Source organism: Aethalodelphis obliquidens, unplaced genomic scaffold (assembly GCF_003676395.1).
Source record: "Aethalodelphis obliquidens isolate GAN/ISIS:26980383/991018 unplaced genomic scaffold, ASM367639v1 scaffold23, whole genome shotgun sequence".
Lineage (NCBI taxonomy): Eukaryota > Metazoa > Chordata > Mammalia > Artiodactyla > Delphinidae > Aethalodelphis > Aethalodelphis obliquidens.
In genome coordinates, this window is record NW_020837967.1 from 26,212,580 (window position 1) to 26,239,322 (window position 26,743).

Consider the following 26,743-nt stretch of genomic DNA (forward strand, 5'->3'; position numbering starts at 1 on the left):
AGCCCCCATCCACAGACAGAAGCCCACCTCCTGGTTTATTGGCGTCTCTCTAAGCTACCTCAGATCTTTTTGGGGGAAGGAGTCAGAGTATGAATTCATAAGTACTTTTTTTTTTTTTTTTTTTACTGTTTATATAATATTTTTTTCTGAAGAGCATTGGTAGTTCCAGAATACATTATTGGTGACTTAAAAACAAAATAAACATAATTCTTTTCATCTTTGAAAGAGACTTTTGTTAGGAGTTGATAGTGGTGAATTATTTTCTGTGACATTGAAAGAAAGTATGCAAGAAACTTACTTGGTGCTGGGATAGGGTAGTTCTGATGGACCATTTATTGACCGTGATACACGACTTAATGTTTACTGACTGTTATATGTACTGTGAAAGGCATTTGATTATTACATTGAACACTTTAAGATATCATTATTTCTGTTTAAGGGGAAAAGAAAGCTGAGAAGTGGCAGAGCTTGGATTTGAGTCTAGGTTTGATTGACTCAAAAGCCCAGTGGTTGTTCACCCTGGCTGTGCACTTGATTCACTGGGGAACCTTACTGGTGCTGGTGAAGTTCTCCTTCATGGTTTACCTTTTCTTCAGTATAAACTAACTGTGATTAATAACGTTCATGTCTGACGATTCCAGTATCTGAATTACCTGTTAGTTTGTTTCTTTTGTCTTTTTCTGTTGGCTCTGTCTCTTGATAGGTCTAGTAATTTTTGGTTGAATGTTGGACATTATAGAAAATTGTAGTGGTGCGGTCCCTTTGGGGTCCCAGCTGAAAGCTGGTGAGGTTTGGTAATGTTCCTCTGCCTTGCTGAGCCCCAGACTCCAGTTTTTATCTTTGCAGCCTGGTGAGATGGACTGTATCTCTGCTCAGCTTCTCAGTCACTCCGCAGCTGCATTGTTTGACTTCTCTATCCTGTGGCTTGGTTTGCTAATGAACCCGTGAATGCTTTGAGAAGAAAAGCAGCTCAGACTGCTGGACTCACTTCTTTGTGCTCGTGCTTTTCTTCCTGCAGGACTTCTGGCCTCTCAAGTCCTAGCTGCCTTACTAGGCCTCAACTCCATTTTTTGTCTTCCCAGGGCTGTCAGAGTGACCGAGGCTGCCTTAACTCCTCTTTTTAACAGTCGTCTTCTCCTATCTTCGTAACCTCTCCGTCTACACCGCTTATGAATTGGGAAGTGGGAGAAAGCAGCATTGGGTACATCTCAAGATCCTTTTTCTGCAGGATCTTGGCCATTCAAGTCCTACTTTGGGAGATTTTTTTTTTTTTTTTTTTTTTTTAGCTTTCAAACAGTTAAAAAAAAAGTTTATCATGCTTTCTAGTTTTCTTTTTTTATTCTTACCATCATTGTCATCTGGAATTAGTTGTTAGGTAGAGCATAAAATGGTTTTTATTAATTTCTATAATTGCTGCATTTATTTGTACTTGGCTTTTGAAGTTGACAATTAGCCAAGGTCTGATTTTGATGGAATTTTATGACTTTTTTAAAGAAATAAAAATGCTTATTTCTAAAAATAAATAAGTGAACTTAATTAGATTTCATTAAAGGGACCATTAGCTTTAAAGCTTTATAAAAGTAATTTTCCCGAAGTCTTGATTATATATGAATGTAATTTTATAATTTACTACTTTCCCAGAATTTTAATTCAGTTAAATGAACATTTTATCTCTTTCTAGTTTGCTTACTGCGAGACTATTTTAAACATTCTTAGATTGAAAGTTACCTAAAAGTATTTTGAAAAATTGATATCCAGAAACTGTAAATACTGAAAATTCCTTTAAGTACTTCCTATTGTAAATGATTTAAATTAAAGGTACTTGTTTTCCCATCATAACGAAAAGCTTTTGAATTAAAGCCTGAAAGTAATTAACAAGATAAATATAGAAGCCTAAAATTAAGAGTTTGGCATTAATTAGGCAACATAATAAAAGATGATCTCATGGGCTTCCCTGGTGGCACAGTGGTTGAGAGTCCGCCTGCCGATGCAGGGGACACGGGTTCGTGCCCCGGTCCGGGAAGATCCCACATGCCGCGGAGCGGCTGGGCCCGTGAGCCATAGCCGCTGAGTCTGCGCGTCCGGAGCCTGTGCTCTGCAACGGGAGAGGCCACAGCAGTGAGAGGCCCACGTACTGCCAAAAAAAAAAAACAAAAAACGATGATCTCACATTTGAACTTGCATACCTTGATAATTCTTCTCTTTCTCTACCTAGATACCTTTTCGCATGGAATGTCATTACATGAAGCAGTGGTACTAAGCAGACTGTTCTGGTACCTTAAAACAAAGTGTCTTTCTTATGCTGCATAGATGGGTAATTTTTCAAACGTCTGGAAAGGCAAAATAAGAAGCAGAATTCTTTTTTGAATTCAGTATCACCCTTAGATTGAGTCATGAAGCTAGTTACACAGTTTGTCACTAAAACTCAAATACATCGTTATTGTAGAGCGCAGAATTGCTTAATTTGTTGGCCTGTCAAGGAAACTGAACACTGGGTCAGGAGCTAGTGAAGAAGTTTAAAACATTTTACTTCTGGGTAATGTTTTTAGTAGACTTTTTGATGATAAGATTACATGGAGGCAGTATTTATCCAGAGGATTATGAAATCACAAGAAATTTCAAGATGAATCAACACACGTTATTAACTAAGATTTACTAGTAGCACTCCATAGGCTCCTTGGAGACACACACCTGGAAGAACGCCATTTGCACACTACTACCAGCACACTGCTGGGCTTGAAATAGTCTTAATGATCAATGAACAAGTCAAAGCAAGTAAGATGCTGTAGAAACAATCACGTTTGTTTACTGATAGTGAAGTGGCCCCGATCAAAAGTGTAAAGTTGTTTTGAAAAAGAACTTTGATTCAAGTTACGTATTATTTTATTCACAGAGAAGCTTTTATATAAAAGTTTGCTATAAATCTGAGTTCTTTATTAACTGATGTTATAAAAGGTAGTGAATCTAACAGCATCCTAGCCCTTAAAGTTTAATTCTGGCCCTTCGTCTCCCCCATCCCCTTTCCTTGACTTTTATACAAAGAAATGGGATCCGTGTGCAATTTCTGCCCTTTCACACTTCAAGTGTTAGAAGACCAAAAGAAAGGTTTTGTCAAGAGTTTGCGTAGAAGAAGAGCTAAGTTAACTTTTGTGTGTGTGTGAATGGTTCTCACTTTGTGGATTTGTAGAAAGACAGTTGTTAAGTTGAAAGATGGCTTACTTAAGTAAAAATATATCACTGAACATCTTAATCAACTTAGTAGAAAATTGCAAGAACTGTGTAGATATGTATTACTTTTTAGTGACACTTCAGAGTAAAAATTCGCTTTAGTAAAAGTAAGATTAAAGTGGCCACCTAATGATGTTCAGTGAATATAAAAGAGTTTTTTCCTGTTTCAAGGAGAAGAATGTTTGAAAATCGACTTTATTCTTCAGACCAGTTCTGTTTAGAGCAGAGTTGAGTGGAAGGTACAGATATTTGCCCCCCACGTGCACAGCCTCCGCCACGTCGACAGCGCCACCAGGATGGTATGTTTGTTACAGTCGAGGAACCCACACTGACACAGCATCATTATCAACCAGAGTCTGTAGTCTATATTAGGGAAGTTTGATTGGATTTAAAGTCCATTCAAGTCACAAATGCATGAAAGAATAGGAAACGTGCCATCCAATTAAAAATTTTGAATGACAGTAGAAATGATTTTAAATGTATTACCTCGTGTGAACCAAGTTTATTGTGGATGGGGCTCCATCTGAAATTGGAAGAGCTCATCTGGGCGTCATCAACAAGCACAGAACTCAGTGTAAAAAAAGTTTGTTCATAGAAACAAGCTTAGGTTTCTCATGAAAAAAATCTGAGCACATTTTCTTTGGGAGTTTTATATAAATTCTGGATTTAATATCTTCCCTAATACTTTGTATTTAAGTTTCCTGATCATAATTATAGGATATAAAGAAAGTATAATTGATTTGTTTCACCAAGAGCAGACTTCCAGGCATCAGAAAAATATTTCCAGTCTGTGCCATGACGTGAAACACTGAACTGTATCTGCTGCCTTTTAACACCATGGACCACTTAGTTTTTAATCTAAGTGGGTGGTCTTGGTGAGGGATGAATTCCATCTAGGGAACCTAGAACCTCCTACAGGATCGTGGAGCTTTTTGAAATGTGTACAGTTTCTTGAGAACCATCTGTATCCTTCCTGTTGGTCAGGCTGACATAGTCATCACCTTAGCTGGCTGTGGTTGCCCCGGTAACCTTAGGGCACACGTGTACTTGCTCATTTGTCCACTCAGCATACATTTAATGAGCATCTCTGTGCCAGCCATTGTGGAATATAATTTATATTTCTTAAGAAATTTATAATTTCATGGAGGGGACAGTCACACAGATACTGACATAAATGTTTAAGTACGGTGATTAAATAGGCCTTGAGACCCACAATGGAATTGTGAAATTTTGAGAGATTGCCATAGTATGTATGATTTTTTTCTGTTTTTAATTATACAAGAATTGAATAAGTACTTGTGAAATTTAAAAAAATAAACATAATCTAAACATTTATTCCCATTTTATACCCCACCCGCCCTCCTTGTTCCACTTTTCATTCATTTTTTTAAACCATTGCCTGATTGACGGACATTTTAGGTTTTTTCTTTTTTTTGTCATCAGTGATGCTTAGTAAGGTTCCCTCGTACGTATATATTTGCACACACGTGAATCATGTTTCTAGTGAAAATTCTTAGGAGTAGAATCCTGGCTGAAGAATATTTCTCTGGTGTGTTTGTCACTGGAACCCTTGGAGTCAGTAGGCTTTTCTTTTAAAGATAACGAAGAACTCAGGACGCTGTGGGCGTTTTAGTTGCAGAAATCGTCAGGAGGACCGCAGTCCCCGTGGTTTGGTGGCAGCATCTGCGGAGGTCTGGAGTTGCGGGGTGTCTGCACTTGTCCCTGGTTCATCTGCAGCTGCCCACCTGGGCCCTCACCTTCTTCTCCTGCCCCGGGAGCCACCGCTGCCCTCCTGTCCCCGTCTAGACATGCTCTTCCCCAAATTGTTCTCAGTCCTTGTGCCCTTTGGACCTTTTGGTCACAGGCCCGGTTCCCATGACCGGGGTCTTTCGTCAGTGCCAGAGAGTGTACAGGGTGACGTTTCCCTCGTCCTAAAAGAGGTGACATTCCTGGGCTGGAATGTCCCATTTCCTGTCTCTTCCCTCTCTTCTCCTACTTCCAGTGCGTCTCTGCAAACTTTTTGGGATATAGCTAGCGACACCCAGAAATGTTTCTGGTTGTTGATGAGGTATTTCTCTGGGTCGGGATGCTCTGTGATCAGAATTTTGTTAGCTGATTAAAATCGACCAGGAATAAGCATTTCAGTAATAATTTGTAGAATTAGGAAAGAATGAGTTCCTACCTCTTTCCTATTCATTTTTCTTCAAAGTACCTTTGCACCGCGTTCGAACGAGCACCATAATTTGCAAATAAAAGGGGGAAGTGCTAAAAGTTCAGTACTCTCCGGATTCCGTGTTGCAACAAGTTCGTGTTTGTTTGCAGATGCCCGCTGGAACCCACCCCCCGCCCCGCCCCGCCCCGTCCCGTCTCCCACCATCATTCAGTTGTTTTGCAGCCTGCGATACGTAGCAGTTTATGGGGGCCTCAGGTGTGGAGCCCTTACTTTTGTACAGGCTTCTCTGTGTACATTCCGCGGTGCTCCCCAGGGTCCTTCCGAGCTGGTGTGCCGGGGCGGGACACCGAGGTCCCCAGCCAGCACTCTGCTGTTGATGACCTTGACAGCGGGTTTCACCTCGTTCTTCCTCGGCCGTTCCTGCCCTTGTGTCTGGGAGACCCGATGAGAGTATATGGGCAGCAGAGAGACTCAGATACAGTCTGCCCCAGTTTTCATTTTGAGATAAATGTTTTTTATGGTTCTTTGCATAATACTCATTATTCCCACCCAGGGTAATTCTGTTGGGTAGGTATTATCTCTAGTCTCTCTTTTTATTTACTAGTTAAGGTATAATAAGTCTAGGAATCCTTGATGTTTAAAAAGATAAGATCAGATATTTGCTCAGGGTGATTCGGTGCTATTTTGCTAGTTGTATTTATCATAGCCTTGCAAAATTAGTACTTAAGAGCAGATGCCCAATGGTTTTAGGTAATCCCTCCCTCCCTGAAATGTCTGTTACAACGATGTCATTGCGTTCCACATGGTAACTTTTTATTTGATTGGGCCGGTTCCTTCCCTCTTTCCTGTCTATAGCAATTTACTCTTCAGGGATTAGGGCAAAGAAACACAGCCCTTGAACCACAAGACAAGCAGGAAAGACCGCCCTTGAACTGCAAGACGTGTTTAGCAAGATTTTCAGAATCTATACAGCTGCGATTTTTCTGTTAGAAATCTTGGCTCCTTTGTGAAATTAATGGTTTTAGAAATGTTCACAAGTGGTTTAGGGGAGAGTAAAAAGGATCTGAGACGTTGTCACATTTTTTTTAATCCAAAGAGATTGCAATGCAACTGAGGACAGTCCACACAGGAGTGGGCATAGCAAAAGTATCTCTTTTTAGTAATAGCGAAAAGATGTCTTCAACAGTCAAGTGGACACAATTGCCTGGTCTACTTTGTGTAACTGTTGCAAAAGTGCTGGAATTGCAAAACCAAAACTAAAAATGGATTAGGCACTAGTTTAGGAAACTGTACACCTGAAGACCCAAAGTGAAACAAACCACCAGGGTGTGAATGAAGAGGTGGTGGGCGTAGTGCCCCACGTGTCAGTGCAGACACACTGGAGCCAGGACCCTGTGCATTAGAGTCAGCCCCACGTTGATGCTGTGCGTGAAGCAGTGACTACGGTGAAGATACTGTCCCTGGAAACCTGGACCTCGTCCCCGGTGTACTGTACTGTACATTGATTGATCCATTGTTGTATACTTGTTTGTTTCTTGGGGTAAGTTCCTGCTAACAAGTTGAGCTGTTGGTTCAGAGGGTATAAACACTTAGAATTTTGGTGGATTATAATGCAGTTTCTTTCTTAAATGGGAAAGAAAGACATTTGTTCACATTACATCAATGTTGGATGTTTATTTTCATTTTCAAATTTCTAATTTATTAGAAATATAATTTTCAGGGCTTGCAGCAGAGCTTAAGTCGTGCAAGTTGCTTTTGTTCCTGTGACTTAAATTTTCTCTTTTAAAAGTGAAATTAGGGCACCCTCTGCTGAATTTGAAAGGAGTTGCTGGATAGGAATGTGCAGGTTTGAATAAGAGAATGTATAGATGTGTACTTTAGACTTTCTTGTCCCTTATACGGCGGCCCTTTTTGTTCACACTGGTCACCACTGGGCCGTGTGATGACGGATATTTGATTAAACCCATATTTTGAAGCGGGCAGAAGACGTCGAGTGAACAAGTCCACAGAGGCAGGCAATAACAGAGGCCAGGTGTGTTCAGGGTTGTTTGATAGAAAATTTGAGAGAGGGTGTCCGTGTGATTTCTGCAGTGAAAGAAACTAGTAAGAACAGAGGGCAGGTATCATTTTTGGAATTTAAACTTTATCATGAATGTGCCGTTGAGTCATCAGATAGTTTTTTTTAGAGCAGTAACACAATCCTTTGAGTATCTTAGAAAGATGATGCTGTGGGTTGGAGGTGGGGACAGGGCAATTCGCCCATCAGTGCATTTGCTGAGTGGGGTCCCAGAGAGAGAGACAGAGCTCTGGGAAGCTGGTTACATGGCGGGTTGGTTTGTGAAAACAAACAAACAAACAAAACTTTACCAAAAAACTTCAAACATACAGAAAAGTAGAAAGAATAGTACAGTGACTACCCGTAAGTCTACCTTAGGCCCAACAGTTGGTACCATTTTGCCCTGCGTGCCCCGGCCCCTGCTCTGAAGTACTTGGGAGTAGGTTGCAGGTGTCTTTACTCTGCATCCGTAGGTACATCAGCCAGCATCCCTCCAGAGTGGCCTCAGGGGAGAGGTGCTCAGGGGGATACAGTCTGGAAAGCTTAGGATTGGGCGCACAGATACGAGGTCCTGTTACATCCTGTGAGAGGTGGCACAGAGGCACAAAGGCTTGGTTTACTCTGCTTCATTTGAGGCTCTCTGGCATTTTCCACCTCTCCTTTTGAGACTCTGGGAGGTGGGTATATGGTGAACACTGCTACATTTTAAATAGAAACTTGTAAAAAAAGTTTTCTTTATCAGAAAAAGCTTCAAGCGTGCTCTGTGGTTGAAGAGGCCGGCGTTCTTGGGTAGGTAGCTTCTCCCGGGGAGGAGAGGGAGGTCACTGCAGACAAGCTGGCCAGCCTCCCCTCAAGGAGGAAGAGGGGCCAGGCCCTTGGATTGGGCCGAAGGCCCAGATCAGTGGAAGTCTGTGTGAGGAAGCAGGTGTGTGCCTGGTGCGAGTGTGGGGAGACAGTGCACCCCGCCGGGCAGGGCCCTGGCACCTGCAGGGCCTGCCTGCCTCGGGGTAGGGACGCTGGGGCAAGCGGGGAGCCGGAAGTGCCCGCGGGCACTGGGCATGGACGCTGAGCTCTTAGTACGTTTGATTGGTAGGGAATCTGCGTCCTCTGATCTAGTGATAAGTGTTTTACATCATGATCAGTGGGCTTCGCAGCTCTCCCTCCTTTGGGCAGGAGAAGTAGCAAGGGGGTGGGCAGAGGCATATAATACCCACCCTACTGTATATAAAATAGATAGCTACTAAGGACCTACTGTGTGGCTCAGGGAACTCTGCTCAGTAATGACCTGTATGGGGTAAGAATCGAACAGAGTGGATGTATGTATACGTATAGCTGATTCACTGTCTGTACACCTGAAACTGACACAACATTGTAAATCAACTAGACTCCAATAAAAAATAAAACAAAATAAAAGTAAACAAAACAAACCAACAAAATACCATGGCAGGAATTGGTAATGGGTTCACTGTTGACTCATTCATTCTTTCATTCATTCAACAAACACTAGGGAGCCACCTCTTACTGTATATGGCAGGCTCTGTTCTCAGACGCTAGGAATTCAGGGAGCAATACAGGCAGAAGTCCCTGCCTCTCGTAGCTGACATTCTAGCAGGAAAGACAGACAGTCGACTAGGTAAATGAAACACACATAGTGACTAGACTGTGACGAGCGTGAAGAAGAAACATCAAGTCGGGGTGGGGTTTGTGGGGAGATTCTGCAAAGGGGCCGCCCAGGGAGTCCACTGAGATGCCATTTGGGGGAAGACCCACGAAGGCCGCCCGGGAGCTGTGCCCGCGTGCCCAGAGTCTGTGTCATTTGCTCTTTCTGCCAGGGCCTGCCTCCTAGAGTGTGTTAGTACAAGACAGTGTGCCCACAGGACCCCTCGAAGGCTTTGCAGAGTTCTGTGGAATGTTCTTTTGTGTAAACGTTTCCCATGGTTTCTGAACAATGACTGGCATGTTACTTCCCTTAGCAACTTAATTTTTGTTCCTTCTTCACGTGAAACTTGGGAAATGTTAGCTTTTTCTCTTTTCTGTTCATTCATTTCGTCCTGGAAATGAAAATAATCCTTTTCAGAGCTATGATATGCAGATTAAAAATTTACAAAGTATAGTCAGTAGATTCCAGCAACTAATATTAATGGTTTAAACATTGAGGTAGTTGAAGAAAATAACATTAAAAGGTATATGAACAACGAAATACTCAAAGTTAATTACCCTTGGGTGTAACTGACTCTGAGTGTGAGATTCTCTGCTGTTTAATACCTGAAGGGCCAGAACAGAACAGATACTCTGTTCATCAATGTAGGATTCACCGTTTTTCCGCACAATGTAACGTTAGGGTTTTGAATTATTCTTACGCAGGTTATTCTCTTTGCTTTCAACTTTGGATGTCATTAAAGTAGATGACGTCAGGCTTGCAGGGGTGATGCAGATCTACCCAAATCAGTCAGTAACTGGGGAAATCCCTGTAGCCCCAGCAGGCAGAGGAGTTTATCTTGCTGTGGGTCTTGTCCTTTTGCTGTTAAAAAAAAATCCAATTTGTGTTTCTTTATAGAGAAATAAATGATCAGGCTATACTTTAGGTTAGAGGCTTCTTTTATTTTTATTAGTAAATAAAGTTAACTAATTTCCTTGTTTAAAAACTGAAATACATACTGTTTACTATTTATTTTTCAATACATTGAAACTGACATCATTGTTTCCTGAAGCATTTAGTTACAACCTGAGTGAATAAAATTACTTCATTTGTGGAAATGCCCCCCCCCAAATAAATAAAGTAGATGAGTATGTAGAAAAAAAATAGGACATATAGGGACTTGAATAAATCTCATGTGCAAGAACGTGAGGATTTCCTTTAAGAGTATTAAGACCACCGTGGAGGAGAATTCAGTACAAAGGTGTCAGTATTATAAATGAACAGGGCTTTTGAATTAGATATTTGCTTTTATCACTATCTATGATAGCTTTAAAAAATTAAATATGCATTAACTATTGTGTATTACATTTAGTTTCACTCTTTGGTCCTGTCCTTACTTAGAAAATACAGTTAATGTTGGTAGCATGACGTAATTAATATTTTGCAGATAAGAATTGATATCTGGGAAGCTTATCTTTTGATGGTTCTGTTGTAGGGCCTGAGAAACTGATGAAAGTAGACAGTTCGTATGATTTCTGTTGTCAGTAAACGAAATCATGTTTATCAGTGTCCAGATTCATTAGAGATGTTTTTAGTAGGCTACATGTTAAGCAACTATTGTGTTGAACCACACAATATTTATTAGTACCCAGTAAGTAACAGTGTGTAAACGCTTACATGATTTATGTTATTTAAAAATTATACCAGTGATTTCCTTACATGATCAGTTTATCCGTCAGGAAGGGCCAGGTTGAGCGTCAGTAGCAAGCGGCTCCAACACCACGCTCATCTCTTGCTCATGCAGTGTGTCCGTCGCGTGTTGGCAGGGGGCACTGCTCCGCGACGGCCTCTGTCAGGCAGCTGGAACGCTGGACAGCTGTGAAAGGCGAGGCGTCGGATCTCATGGTGGCTGTTAAGTGCACCTTCCTGGAAGTGGCAAACCTGTTTCCTTCGTGTTACTGGTCAAGGCATCAGGGGTCTGCCGGAGAAGGCGTGAAGCCTGGTGGCCCAAGAGCAAGCTAGAGGATGTGGATCTGAAATGCGCGGTTTTCTTACTTGTAAATAAAGAGGATAAAATAAAAGGAGGATATCAAGCAAAAGACTGAGAGAGTGGGGGAGCTAATATTTGAGCATCTGTTATGTTCCCAGTGCTTCAGATATGTCTCATTTGGTCATCACAAGACGTAATGAGTCATAGAAATGATTTCTGTTTGACGCCAGAGGGAACTGAATGGGGGGATTAAATTAAGAGTCAAGAGGCAGCCCTGTGTAGCGTGTGGTTACCAGCGTGGGTGCTGGTTCACACATGCTGATGTGAGAATCCCTTCAAGCTGTGGCTTAGAGCAAGTTGCTTAGAATTCAGTTCCCTCATCTGTAGGACGATGATGATAGTCCTTATGTGATGAGATTATTGTGAGAATTAAATGAGACGTTGAGTTCTTAACCTAATGTCTGGGAAATTGGGTGCATTCAGTGTTATCTGTTGCTCACGTGTGTGTGTGTGTGTGTATTTTTTCTTTTAATTGTTTTATTTGGTTTCCCAAGGTCTCATATCTTGTAAGTTGTGTGTGTAGTAAGTGGTAGAATCAGGAGACTGGACTGTCTCCCACCAAAGCCTGTATTCTTTTCATTATAGGACCTTTAAACGCTTGCTAGATTAGAGGACGTGAGAAGTAGAGAGTGATGAAAATGTGGTTGAAAAGTATTCATAAAAGATGTCACCTGTTGATTGGCTCCTGTGGGTTAGGTGTTCTACTTACGTCGTTGCATGTACTCTCATTTCATTAAATCGTGTGGCCAAGACCATGGAGTCAGGAAGGCAGGGCTGGGCTCTCATCCGAGGTCTGTCCTGTGTCCAAATCTGCGCTCTCTTCATGAGGCTGCGCTGTCTCCCCGTAAGTAAGATAATTAGGTTACGCTGACCTTGAAGGATCAGGTCCGAGCTGTTGGCAGGCTGGAGTTGGTCACATACAGAAGCACTTCTGACCGGGGGTCTGTGATGCAGTTCTGAGGACATACGATGATACAGGCTCCAACCTCAAGGAGATCTAGTGGGGGATTGTAAGCCCAACAGAGATGCAAAATTACATGGATGTATCTAAATTATCAAAAGTGATCGGTTTTTTCAGTAGAGGGGACTTCAGGGAATGCTGGTGGAGTGCTGTGGAGGGTCTGGAACTGAGAATTAGGCAAGGAAAATGCGGTGCAGAAGTTGTTGTTCTCCCCTGCCCCCGTCAAATAGAGGAAAGAATTTATGTAATACAGCAAACAAGTGGTTCGTTCATGGTTGATAGTGTAATCTTGAAGACTGTCCGGTGGGTGGGAGAAGATAAACATAGCGAGAAGAGGTCGTTGTCAGAAGAGCGGGCTCACCGTGGGGCCGGGGCTGTGCACAGCACTGGGAGGCTGCCGAGTTTCCCGAGGACGTCTGAGAACCGGCACAGGGTTGCGGTGCACTGCTTGCGGTCGGTGGTTCAGGTCGTCTGGCGTGGGGTCATGGCTGGTGAGCCCCAGGTCGTTCCTTACACCTGGGAGTCCCGGTGCCCCTTCCCGGCAGGTGAGGTCCTGGGGTCCCGGGGCTCCTGCGACTTTCCCGGCAGCCTTGAAGCCTGAGTCTCGTGACCTGGGGGTTATAAAGCATTGTTTCTCATTTCCTCTCTTACATCTTCAAAGGTTTATAAAATTCTTTCAGTGGGAGTCCTCTTTTCTGTCGCTTTGGTTTTTTCCTTTCCGTTTGTGATATGTAAGTTTTGTATTACATAATAATTGAACCCTGGTGAGTTTGTAAAATGTGAGATATTTTAATTTTTTGTAACTGTCCCTTTTTTTGAAATCAGCACTTTCTGCGTTTGGTTGTATAAAGCATATTTTTGTACATATGGTACCCTAATGCATTGCCAGTTGCAAGCATATTTTTTTATTGTCAGTGTGTAGACAGAAATTGTAGACAGTTTTTTTATTGTCTGACAGAGTCTAAGATTCTTGGCATAGACAAGATTGAAATGTGATTTTGTTTATGGTTAGGAATTGCATAGGTTAAAATTCCATATACATTTCTGCATAATAGAAAACTGACAAAAATTTGAACTTTCTTTGAATATTTAAAGAATTACCAATAAAGAAGTTGCTGGAAAGCATGCTACTGTTGGACCCTTAAGTCAGTGGCAGATAGGGCATAATGTACAGGATGATGTCGGCAAATCTGACCCTCTTCTTTCCTGGAAATAAAATACTGTGGGAACAGGGTCACACCCACTCATTTGCGTATTGTCTGTGTTGAGCCTGGAGACCACGAAACCTAAAATGTTTACTGTCTGCCTTTTGTAGAACATTTGTTCCCGCTCTGGCCACAGACAGCAGTTCTCAAACTTTGGGGTCTCTGGACCGTTTTAGACTCTTAAAAATTATTGAAGGCTCCGAAGTGTTTCGTTTATGTGTGTTACATTGATATTTACCGTATTGGAAACTGAAACAGAGAAATTTAAAAAAGTCGTTTCAATTCACTTAAAAAGAACAATATTAAACTTGTTATATGTTAGCGTAAATCATGTTTTTATGAAAAATAACCGTTTTCCAAAAAACAAAAACATGAGTGAGTTGGGAACTCCTCTAATGCCTGCCCGAATAGAAGATAGTTACATTCTCAGATGTGTATACTTTTCATTTGTTGCTCTATCTTTTAGTTGAAGGATATGAAGAAAAACCAGTCTTACACAGATCTGTAGTTGGAAAAGGGAGGAGTATTTCAGTAACCTGTTCAGGTAATTGTAGATGTTCTTTGTTACTGCAGTTGACCCTTGAACAGTGTGAGGATTAGGGGCGATAACTGTTCATGAAGTTGAAAATCCGCGTATAACTTGTAGCTGGCCTTCTATAACCATGCATTCAGTCAGCCGCGGATCCTGCAGTCCTGTTAAATCTGTATAAGTGGGGCCATGCAGATGAAACCCGTTGTTGTTCAGGGGTCAACTGTACCTCAAAGCTCGACATGTGGTAGTCTCAGTGTTGCAGTGTGGAATCTGAAAATACATCAACAGGCGTATCATATTGGAACTTTCAATCTGTTGGTCTGTCCTGCGTTTTGACTGGATCTTTTATTCACACATTATTTTTTAAAATATTATGCATTGATAATTTCAAAAATATTGGTTCACTATCCACAGGTTGACACAATATAAAAAAAATCACATTTGCTCATATCACCACTGATCTTGGAAGAGCCAGTGGGTTTTGGGGAGCTGGTGGACCTGCGCAGCGCGGGAGCTGGCTTCAGGATGCTTGCATTTCGGTTAACACGGTGCGTTGCAGAGCGAGGGCCACCTCCAGTGGACACAGGTTTTATAAAATTCTGGTTTTTTGCTCGAGTGTTTATGCTTTATCATTAGCAATGCCTCAAGAGTCAGTTATTATTAGTTTTACTACTTCATTAAGGACATTCTAAAGTCAATGCCCTTCCGTCTTTTTTTTTTTTTTTTTTTTTTAATGAGACTGCTTGGTAGTGAAGAATTAACTAGGACGAATAGTTTCCATTTGGTACTGTTATCTTGATTTTTGCTAAGGTACCCATGGTTTTGTCCACCAGTACTTTTCATCATTGGTGCAAATGTCCACACATTGCAAAAGGCAGATACCATCTTGATGGTTTTATGAAAATAGTTTGACTTCAGTGGCACCTCTGAAAGGATCTCAGAGACCACTGGTGTCTGCAGACCAAACTTCGAGAACTGATGGTATAAAAGGTTTCAATACCATTTTCTGTAAGCAGATTGATGCCACCTACCTGCACTGCTTCCTGTATTTTCTAACAATTATAATTTATGAAGATTTGCTGCTTCCATTGGCTAATACAACTCATGCATCTTTCAGGTAGAGTTTTTTTTGTTTTATGTCAGATTTGTTAAAAAAGGGTTTACCCTTTTTGTGTGTGTCATTGCTCTATTAGGTTTTGAAAGTGTAAGTTGAGAGTATTTGTAACTCATGAAGTAATCCACAGTTGGGTTACTGGGCACAGTTACTGTCTCTTGAAATGATGGGCTCTTACCGTGATTATTAGTTTATTTATGATGACAGTTAATTAAAAGTTTTCATATGCTTGAATACTCTTCCAAATAGAGAGGGCGTGAGTTTGGAAAATTAGGTCCAGTACCTGATTTCTCATTCATCTGTGTTAACCTCGTGCGTGTGTGTGAAATATTGTGATTTATATAATAAATATATAGTTGGTGTTCTGTGTAACCCTTTCTGCTTCTAAAACCCTTGGAATTTCCTAAGTGATAAGAGTGACAAAGGTGTCTTCCGTTTTTCCTAACTACTTTCAGCCATGCCTTTATGTTAACGAGGTGACCTTTGGGAAGCCCTTATGGACGGGGCTGGTGGCCAGGGCAGCCAACCTTGATTGGCGGGTTGGAGCGTTCAGTCCCACCCCACAACCTTCAGGGAGGGGAGAGGGTCTGGAGGTTGAGTTCAGGCGCCAGTGGGCCAGTGATTTAATCAACCATGCCTGTGTGACGAAGCCTCCGGTCTGGAGAGCTTCCAGGCTGCGGACACGTGGAGATCTGGGGGAGGGCGGCTCCCAGGGAAGGGGTGGGAGCTCCACCTCGCCCTGTGCAACCCTTCTGTCTGGCTGTCCCTCATCATTTCCTTTTACAGTTAACCAGTAACCTAAAAAGTAAATGTTTTCCTGAGTTCTGTGAGCCCCTCGGGCAAATTCAGTGAACCTGAGGGAGCTGGGGGGAAGTTCTGATTGTAGTCAGTCGATGAGAAGCACAGGTGACAACCTGGGTTTGCAGGTGACATCAGAAGGGGGCCAGTCTTGTGGGGCTGAGCGCTTACCTTGTGGTATCTGGCCCTATCTCCAGGTAGACAGTGTCAGAACTGAGTTTAATTGTAGGTCACCCGGCTGGTGTCACATTTCTGCCTGGGGTGTGGAAAACCACATCTGCTGTCAGAAGTGAAGTATTGATAGAGGAGATACACAGGAGGAGTGTGTGTGTGTGTGTGTGTGTGTGTGTGTGTGTGTGTGTGTGTGTGTGTGTGTGTGAGTGCGCACACATTAATAAAAGTTTTTGCAGATGGTTGTTTCACTGGGTGCAATTAAGACTTTTTTTTTCGGGAAAACTCAAAAAACTTTCTGCTACAGACACTTGCACTTCTGTGGTTGACCACTAGATGTCATGAGTGCCCCGGGAGTCCTAAGGGTTGCCCAGGGCGGGTAGAAACTGAACATTGTAGGTTCTAGACCTTCGCATAGTTCACTGTTTCCATATGACGGATGCCAGAAGAACCTGATACAGTGTGATATATAGAAGCACGGTATGACTGGAATAATGAAATTTCAAAAATAAGCCCTTTTAAAGTCGGGTCGTAATGGTTCTGTTGGGGATCGTAAATGCTTCAGGTGCACTTGACACTGCACTTTCGTTCCTGGCGTTTGGGTCACTCTCTTTTTTATGGAAAGATGGATTGAACTTCAATTTAAGAATATTCGGTAATCCCTCTCAGGACGTACTGTAACAGCTGGTATTTTTGTGTTGCAGTAAATCGATTCCATACAACAGTCAGTAATAATCATGGCTGGATTCTGACAAATTCCAAAGCATTTTAAATAAGTTTAGCCAAAGAAAATAACATGATTACTACAGAAATTTAGCTCAGTTTGAAAGTTAAACCCAGCAACTCTGCTTCGTTCCACAGAATATTAACCATTTTCCTGGTTGGGATTTTATCAAACCATTTTTTTAAATTAATATACTTGTGTATGTTCTGAGAAGATAATTATCTTGTAGCATATATTTCTTAAATAATATAACTTTGGAAAAAACTTAACCTTGAGTGTTTATTGTGAAATACAAGATGAGAAATACTGTGATAAAATCTTTTGTATGTGGCTGACGTGGAAAGCTGCAGCGTCAGCTCAGGAGGATATTTTGATGTGAAATGTAAGGTGGTTTTAGTATTGATAGGATGTTTGTTTTAAGCATAAATTGGCTTATATGTTGTATGTGGTTTATGAAATTGAAGCATTGTAAGTTCGTTAAGGCTTGAAGAAAGTTGTAGTTTGCATGGTATAGATTCTATAGTGTGTGTATTTCTGTAGTTAGGTAATCTGTACCGTACAAATTACGATTTATGGCCTAAAGAGCTTAAATTACATACATACACACTATAATAAATACCTATCTACATACCTACGTATATGCCTTATGCCCTAATGGTAGAAATACGTGTGCATATACTTTACAAGTTTTATAACCGCTTTTCCCTTTTTTCTCAGCAGCAGAACAAAAGTTTACTAATTGAATGCGTTTTTTAAATTATGTATGGTCTGTTTTTTATTTTCTTTGCGTTTGAGTCGAGGAGCACTTTATGTAGTTGAATCTTAATCCTGATTGTTAGGATAACTTATGAAAGCAAAGCAGAGTTGCCTTTTAGAATTATTAGGGAAAACAGCGTCAGAGACGGGCACTAATGAAGCCTTGCTTTACCTTTTTCTGTCTTATTTTTAGCTTAGTGATTTATATTTTCACTTGGTATTTAAAATAACTGCCTTCATATTTTTAATTAACACAGAGGATCTCTATGAATTTGTATGTGTATTTTAACTACGTCAACCTTTGTAATGTAAAACAAAACTCAAGACATTGCACCGGGTTGCCTGGTCCAAGATAGTCTATTTGATGGTGAATATTTTTATGCTAACGTTTACTTTGATAATTAAAAAGCTAATTTAGAAGGCTTTAATAGAATCTCATAGTTTGAATTTTTTCATGAGGAATTTGGCAAGCTCATTTTCTTTATTCTGTAATATGAATCAGCAATTTAAAGGCTTTAGGGATTGAAGTGAGCCAGTTTTTCAAATGTTTACAGTATCTGTTTTTCTTGTTAATATATGTTAAAATATGCTTTTAAATCACCGAACTTGCTTTATAGAGAACTGGGAAAAATGCATTAAAAAGTGAATTTAAACATGTTGTGTGGTTCTTCTGATTTCTGAAAAATGTAAATGCGGTGTATTTTCCGTTATTAGGCAGCCGTGGTCCAAATTTAAACCACATGGCGTCCTCCTAGGTGTAGGCCAATGTAAATTTTAATCTTGCTACTTTTATGTTTTCATTTTATAATCTCATTACCTGAATTAAAAAAAAACCAGTCGTAATAGTTAGCATTCATTGTTTGAAGGGTGTTCATTGGATTATCCAGCAGTTCTAAATTGTTGTTCTCTTCATTTGCATATAAGGAAATTAAGGCTTAATAAGATTAAATAACTTTTCCAAGATCACAGAGCTAGCAGGATTAGAGATTAAGCAAACACTAGAGCCCTTGCTTTTAGTTACTGTACAATAGTGCCTTTACTGCTTATTTTGGGATAAACGTTACTTAAAATAGTTACTTAAAAAATTGATATTTTCCAAGATACATCAAAGCTGAGTTCTTACTAAAACAATTTATTTTCATACATTAGCTTGGATTGTTAGGTTTAGTGTAGATTATCAGCCGTCCTGTAAATCTATAATAATATCTTGCTTCAATTCTAGTATTCTTTCAAGGTTGTTTGTAATCTCGTTAGAGAACTTTGCAGTTGTCGTATTAGGATGAGTTACTTAAAAAAATTACAATTAGTTATAAGTTGTTGACAATTTAGAGAATCTCTGCTCTACGTTTAGGAATACAGTTGTGAATTCTAACAGAAGGGAGGAATTTTAGAATGACGTTGGCTTACAAAAGCTTCCTTAAGTTCTCCATCTATGCAGTCAGTGGTTCTCAAACCAACTGTAAAAATCTTTAAGGAAACCTTGACACATTCACAAAGAACTTTCATGTTTTTAATTAGAAATCCCACGTCGAAATAAAAAACTCTCCCATTTCATATTTGTCTGTGGTCTGTAGAAGAAATTGTGAAGATTGTGATCTCCCTAAATAATGTGTTGGAATCAGCATTTTGAATTAGTTACAGAAAGTTGCTATTTAGTAATCTTGCCTCTTCTATTTTTAATGTGTTCCTTTTCTTTGTAGAAACGGACTGCAGGAGACATAGATCTGGGTAGACAGCGTGGCTGCAGGCCTCAGGGTTGGCATCCCTGCCGCCTTTGAACGGAGCGTGTTGGCAGTTCAGGGCCCAGCTCAGCCTGCATCCTGCATCCCGCATCCCACATCCTGCATCCTGCATCATGCCCGCGCTGTCCGCAGGCTCGGGGAGCGACACAGGTATGGAGCCCGTGAGGGGCACTTTTCCTCCCATCCTTACAAATCATCCAGTTCACAGTGAAAACCAGCATTGCTTTAAGCGACTGCAGACAGGCTTGTCTTTCTGAAACCAAAGTGAGGGCCATCATGGCCTCAGGATAAACGTTACTGGAGGGCGAGGGCGGGACCGCTTTCTCGGGTACTGAGGGCTCCTGCTAATGCTCTTGTGCTGTTTTGCATTTTGGAATAATGCCGTACATTTACATTTCTTTTTTAAAAAATTAAGTATTTTAAAGATACAGAAAAGTGTGGAAAGTATCATGGTACTCATATTACCTGTCACTCTACTTTAGTCATAGCGATGAATGTTTTTGGCCGTAGTTGCTCAGACCTCTCATTTTTTCCCCCCATTTTTCTATTTTCTTTCTTTCTGTCCAGAGGTGAAAACTGTTCTGAAGTTGATATATGTCATTAAAGAACTCAATTAAAACAAGCACATTGTTATCAGTTGTAAGACTTAGTGATACTTAAAGCTTTACAAGAAAGGGGAAAAAACTCATGCATGTATGTATGTGTGAAATCCCCTCTTTCTGACCTGATTTAGAAGGTGGGATGGGGGTGGTCAGTGCCCCTTTGAAGCCCTTTCCTGGGGTTCCCCGGAATCAGCACTTTAGAAAAATGTAGATTCTTGGACCCTCCTCAGAATTATTAAAACAGAATGCGAGTGGGGTTGGGGAGCTGTAGCTTGCATTTTTAAGACCACTCAGAAGAGGGGGTGGCACAGAGTGTGGCTGAAGGGATGGGCTCTGTTGCACTGACCACACTGAGTTGGTCGCATTAACACCCTTCTGTAACCAGCTGAGATATGTCTTGTCCTGGACAGCCACTGGCACCCTAGTTTTTAAAGAGCTGAATCACAAATGTGATTCTGTGTTGTGTTAGGTGACCTTGGCCTCGTCACGTGCACGATTTGCCCGAACCGTTCTTTGCTGTTTCAAGCAGAGCCATACTTACTCTTTGGCAAGTTTTTTCTTGTCTTTATCCATCAAGAATGATGTTTTTCTACTGTGATTTACACTGAGGATTAGTTTTTCTTAGGAAGTGATTTTGATTTTTAAATTACATAAAAATCTTTTTTTCTCAAGACATGAACTTGGAAGCAGCTCCTTTGGACAAAATTTTTTTTTTCTTTTCAGTTTTTATATAGGCCCACATTGTGTTCCACTATATAAAATGAATGATTTAAGTTTCTGTCGTGGTTTGGGAAATTATAGATAAAATTTATTTGAACCATAAATTTACTACAGTTTATGTAGTAAATAAGTTTTCTGCCTTGCCGTTCACCAAAAAATGCCTTAGTTTAATTGAATGCAAAATATTGTTGATTACACCTAACATGGGGAATGATTAAAGTGGCAGTTTAGGCGTCAGTCGTGAAAAATACCATAGGCTATTTAGAACGGAAAAAGGACTGTAGGGCTTCCCTGGTGGCGCAGTGGTTGAGAGTCCGCCTGCCGATGCAGGGGACACGGGTTCGTGCCCCGGTCTGCGAAGATCCCACATGCTGCGGAGCGGTTGGGCCCGTGGGCCATGGCCGCTGAGCCTGCGCGTCCGGAGCCTGTGCTCCGCAACGGGAGAGGCCACAGCAGTGAGAGGCTCGCGTACCGGGGGAAAAAAAAAAAAGGACTCTAGCACGCTTAGCTGGCCCGCTTGGTGCAAATCTAAAATACTGGTGCGACTCACTCCCGGCTTTGCGATAGTTTTTGACCAGTGTGTCCCAATAAGGTTTGAGTTGGGCAGAGGAGATTGTTTTAAGAGTCACAGCATTTAGGGGGACCCCAGGGTGTGGGCACCCATCAGATGCCACGTTCCCTTGTCCTTCCTTGTAGACCAGATGCCATCGATCAGTCAAGGGTCATTGTTACTGTCAGCAGCGTTGCTTAGCGATGGTCTCCAGGGGAACAGCGTTAGCATAGCTGAAGGGCGGTTCTCACGCAGTGGGAGCGGGTGCAACTCACAGTGGCCCCAGTGCACGCGTGGTGCTCACGTGGGGAAGTGCTTGCTGTGTAAACTTCCACCACTTCCTCTTCCTCTGAGAGCAGTTGGTTACACAAGTAATACATAAAACTACACAGATAAAAAAAGGAAAGAAACCCTTCCTACCCGCTCTTCCCCTTCCCCCAGTCTCCTTTTCTTTCTGTTTGATGAGTATCCTGCAAGAATTTTCTGTACATTAAACACTTATGTGCCTTTGTAAGTAAATGTGTGTGTACATAAGTATATTGTTTTGTCCTTTTTCTTATTTTTTAATCACAGATTCTGTCATACTCTATGGATCGTTCTGTGACTTTCTTTCTACACGAAGTAATGTCTCGAAGAGGTGTTTCTATGATGTGTGTGTGTGCATACATCTGTATATATAAACATAGATACTCCAGATTCTCTTCAACTAATGCATAGTTTTCCATTGTGTCACAGTACATTGTGTAGTGAACCAGACTACCCTTAATGAAAGCCCTGGTTTTGTTCCTTTTGTAATATTTTAGGAGAAAAGATGTACACATTTAATGGATGTTGTCAAATTGTCCTCCAGAGGTGTTAAACCACTTAACAATCCACGGACAGTACCTTAAGAATCGTTTCCCCCATGTTCTTGGCAATATTCGATATTATGTCCTTATAATTTTTACCAACCTGATGGGGAAAATACGGTATCTTAAGTGTGAAATGTGCATTGCTACCAACATTGAGCACATTTCCCTTTGTTTAATGGCCATTATTCCTCTGTGATTTGTTCTTATCCTTTTCCCATTCTATTGGTTTATCATTTTCTTATTTATTTGCAGTATTTATTTGTATTTTTTGTTGTTGGTGTTTTTTTTTTTTTTTTGCGATACAAGGACCTCTCACTGCTGTGGCCTCTCCCGTCGTGGAGCACAGGCTCCGGATGCGCAGGCCCAGCGGCCATGGCTCACGGGCCCAGCCGCTCCGCGGCATGTGGGATCTTCCCAGACCGGGGCACGAACCTGTGTCCCCTGCATCGGCAGGCGGACTCTCAACCACTGCGCCACCAGGGAAGCCCTATTTATTTGTATTTTGTGTATTAACCCTTTGGGTCATTTTAGGTTGAACACCATTTCTTCTGGTCATTTGTCCTTTTTTTCTTCCTTAAATAGTATCATTTTTAAAATAGAAGTTGAAAACTTTTATATGGACAAATCAGTATTTTCTGTTTGGTGAATGCTTTTTTCCTTGTGCTTAGGCAGGATTGAGAAGATAGTCTCTAAGATCTTCTTTTAATAGTTAAAAAAATTTTGGGACTTCCCTGGCGGTCCAGTGGTTGAGACTCCGTGCTCCCAATGTAGAGGGCGCAGGTTCAATCCCTGGTCGGGGAACTAAGATCCCGCATGCCGCATGGCGTGGCCTAAAAATAATAATGATTTTAAAAATCTGATTTTACACATTTGGAATTTCAGTCCAAGTAGTTTGCATGTGGAATGAGACAGTAATCAAATCTTAACATATTTCCCATGTGAAGAGCCAGTAGTCCCCAAATCACTCACTCAATAGCCCAGCCTTTTTACATAAATGTGTATTAGCCCCTCTCGTGTATACATGTGTTCTGGGTTTTCTTTCTTAGCTATTATGATCTGGTGATCTTATTTAAAAAAATTTGTTTTTAAATTTTATTTTTAGAGTAATTTTAGATTTAGAGAACGATTATGAAGATAAGACAGAGAGTTCCAATATCCTTTATACTTGTTGCCCTGATTATTAACATCTTACCTTAGTTTGGTACATTCATTTCAATTAGAAAATCAATACTGATACATTATTATTAGCTAAAGTCTATACTTTATTCAGATTTTCTTAGTTTCCGTTAATATCCTTTTTTGGGTCCAGGGTCTCACATTATATTTAGTTGACCTCGTCTCATTAGGCTCCTCTTGGCTGTGCAGTTTCCTTAGACTTTCCTCGTGTTTGACGACCTTGACCGTTTGCGAGAGTAGTACTGGTCAGATATGTAGTGGAATTCCCTCTGTTGGAATTTGTCTGCTGTAAAGTGCCACTGTCGTCATATTGTATATTAAGGGGACATGCTGTCCACTTGGTTTATGACTGTTGATGCTGACTAAGTGGCTGATGTGATGTTCGCCCCACCTCCCCACTGGACAGTGACTCTGTCCGCCCACCCTGTCCCGCTGTGCTCTGGGGAAGGACGTCTGCGTGCCTCTCACATTCGAAGGGCGTGTGTCCTGCTCTCCTTCAGGGTGACGGATCCCTGTAACTTATTTGGAATACTTTCTCTCTTCTCTCCCATTAATTTATTCAACCCTTTTTCATATCCGTGTGGACTCTTGGATGTTTCCTGACACTTCGGGACATAATTCGCTTCTACTTCACTTACTTTATTGTTCAAATTGTCCCAGCTTTGGGGCCACTGGGAGCTTTTTCAGTTGGTTTCTTTGACGTATCCCTATCCACAGGGGCGTGTTTTAAACGCTTCCTTACTTTGGGCATGACGAGATGCTCCAGGTTAATCTTGCAGTGCCCCGTCTAGAATCAGCCATTTCTCAAAGGACCACCAGCTCCTTTTATTAGGGAATGGGATTAGAAACCAAGATCTGGACGGTAGGTTTGCACAGTGGTTTTTCTTTTAGGCCCTCTCATCTGGCAGAGCAAAGGAATACATGTGTGTGTACTGACCCGTGTATATATGCACATATATGAACATTTCTGTGTGCAATCGTCTGTAAGTATATTAAGCTGCATATGAGTTCTTACTGGTGTCTCCAGCTCTAATCCGTAGGAAATGGATCATTTTGGCCTCCTTCCCTTGTCTGTAAACTCCCGCTGGCTGCCGCCACCCACCACGCGCCATCTAGCTACTGAATCGTTCAGCCCAGTGTGCGTGTGTAGTAGTGTCCAAACTGTTACCTGTCCCTCCTTGGGACACAGCTTTTATCAGCTAGAGAGTTGATCTTGTTTTCGTTCCTGTGATAGTACCGTTCTGTTTTTAATCTTATGGACTCGTTCTTTCCCTGCATAGTACCTGTGTTAGTTTTACAAATTCATTAGGTCTGAATTTCACAAGTATCATATAATGTGGAATATAATATGTATACAGAAACGCATATAAAACTTTCATAGTACAGTTTTAAGAGTGATTATCATGCCAACGTCCATGTGGTCACCACCTGAGGAAAGAAACTGAACCCCTGAGAGCATCCCGTGCGCTTCCTCCACTCGCTGCCTCCCCAGCCGCCATGGCGACGGACAGCAAAGAAGATCCTGCCTCACAGTGTACACAGAACGTATGTTTTAAGCACCCCTAGGCACTTTGGTTTAATTTCGCCCGTTGTTGAGCTTTTATAAATGGAATTTTACCACATGAACTTTTTTTAGGTTAGTGGTGACTGTTTAGAATGAGGGAAAAAATAACAAATTACGAATTTTTAAAAGTGGATACATAAAATAAATATTACGGAATCCAGGGGAAAAGCATAATATTTTAGTGAACTGCCCGACATACCTCTATACTTGGTTTTCTTCTTTATTTTTTGGCGGTCTACTTTTTGATTGCCTCTTCCTATGACGGTGATTTTTGCAATATTTACTTCAAGAGAAGAGAAAGGCGGTCCAGCCTGCAAAGGAGAAGTGCAGGATACTTGTGTAGACAGTACTCCTGACACTCAGTAGCTCTCACTCCAGGTGTGTGGGTTTCCCTGACACCGAGCGGTTCTCTGCGACACCAGCTGGGTGTCCCAGAGCTCGGTTCTGACACACGCTGGTGGTCGCGCAGACCTCACAGGCTCAGTCCCCGTAAGACGCCCCAACTTCAGATACCAGTTACAAGTAATAGGCCCCCAGGTTGCCCACAGCTTCTGTCTAGCATGGCTGCAAAGTGGGGTCCCACGGCCGCCTCCTTGCATTCTGTCCTTTGCTAGAACAGCTCACAGAACTAAGGGAAAGATGTAACTCATCCTTGTCAGGTTACTGTGTAATAAAAGACAGGATAAAGGATACAGATGAGGAGATGCGTAGGGTGGGGTCTGGAAGGGTCCAGAGATCAGGAGACTCTGTCCCTGTGGGAGTTGGGGACCGTCACCCACTGTGTGTAGAAGTGTTCACCAACACAGAAGCTCGCTGAACGCCGCAGTACTGGGATTTCTATGGTGGCTTCATCCCATGGGCGTGAGCCATTTATTCACTCCACGTTCGGCCCCTTTCCTCCTCCAGGACGTGGGAAGGGCCCTGCCACTCCATATCTGTATCTGTTGTTCATGGTGGTCCGTATGTAGTGGTAGCTCGTGGTAGCGTTAGTGTGCACTTCTGGGTTGTTCATGAGGCTGAGCACATGTGCACACTGGCCGTTTCGATGTTCTCTTCGTGAGGTACCGACTCACATCTTCTGCTTATCTTTCAATTGCCTGGTCTTCTGTGTAGGGCATTTTTCTGTGTCCTGGATTCCGTCCGTTGTCAGCTTTGCTAGCTGACAGCCGTCTTCTCTTGTTCTGTGGCCTGTCTTCTCATTCTCCTTGCCTCCTGCCCTGGTCCACGTGCAGGAGTCACACATTTCAGTGCAGCTCATCACCACGTCCTTTATGGTGAGTGATTTCTGTATTTTATTCATGAACTATTCCTCAGCCTATGGTCAGGAACTTATTCATTTTTCCTTTTACATTTTGATTTTAATACTCTAGGATAGATTTTTGTGTAAGGTGTGAAGTAGGCTACAGATTAACTTTTCCCACGTGGATGTCCAGCTGTCCCGCCGTGACGCTGTAAAGACTGTCCTTTCTCCCCTGCGGGCAGAGCTGCCATGTGGGACCTTGATTACAGTGTTGACTGTCATTGTGACTCAGCGTCCTTGTTTTTAGTTCTGGATCTCAAAAGGAGTTACTTCAGGGCTTCCCTGGTGGCTCAGTGGTTGAGAGTCCGCCTGCCGATGCGGGGGACACGGATTCGTGCCCCGGTCCGGGAAGATCCCACATGCCGCGGAGTGGCTGGGCCCGTGAGCCATGGCCGCTGAGCCTGCGCGTCCGGAGCCTGTGCTCCGCAACGGGAGAGGCCACAACAGTGAGAGGCCCGCCTACCGCGAAAAAAAAAAAAAAAAAAAAGGAGTTACTTCAGCATTTCTTCGTTGTCATGCTCGCTCTAGGTTTTTTTCATGTATGCCCTTTATTAGATTAAGGAAGTTTCCTTTTATTCTTAGTTTGCAGAAAACTTTTTAAAAATCACTAGCCATTGAATTTTGTCAAGTGCGTTTTATTTGTTCACTGTAATCATATGATTTGTTTCCTGTACATCTCAATATAGCAAATATCACTGATTTTTGAATGTTAAGCTAACTGGCATTTTAGGGATAAGCCCAATTTGCTCCTGATTTCTTATCCCTTTCATATAGCCTGCTGGATTTGGCTTGCTCCCATTTTATCTACAGTTTTAATATCTGTGTCTATGA

The 26,743-nt window shown here is 41.8% G+C and overlaps 1 protein-coding gene across 7 annotated transcripts in view; it reads left to right on the forward strand.

The window, feature by feature from the left end:
• MPP7 (MAGUK p55 scaffold protein 7) overlaps nucleotides 1-26,743 on the forward strand; it is a 265,180-nt gene that overhangs the window by 43,078 nt on the left and 195,359 nt on the right. For 6 of the 7 annotated variants that reach the window (XM_027122039.1, XM_027122036.1, XM_027122041.1 and 3 more), the window contains one exon: nucleotides 19,108-19,299. In XM_027122039.1, the coding sequence (XP_026977840.1) occupies nucleotides 19,263-19,299 (37 nt within the window). In that variant the 5' untranslated portion in view covers nucleotides 19,108-19,262. Of the gene's footprint in view, nucleotides 1-19,107; nucleotides 19,300-26,743 lie in introns of those variants that run through there. The other variant, XM_027122042.1, reaches the window with a different exon arrangement.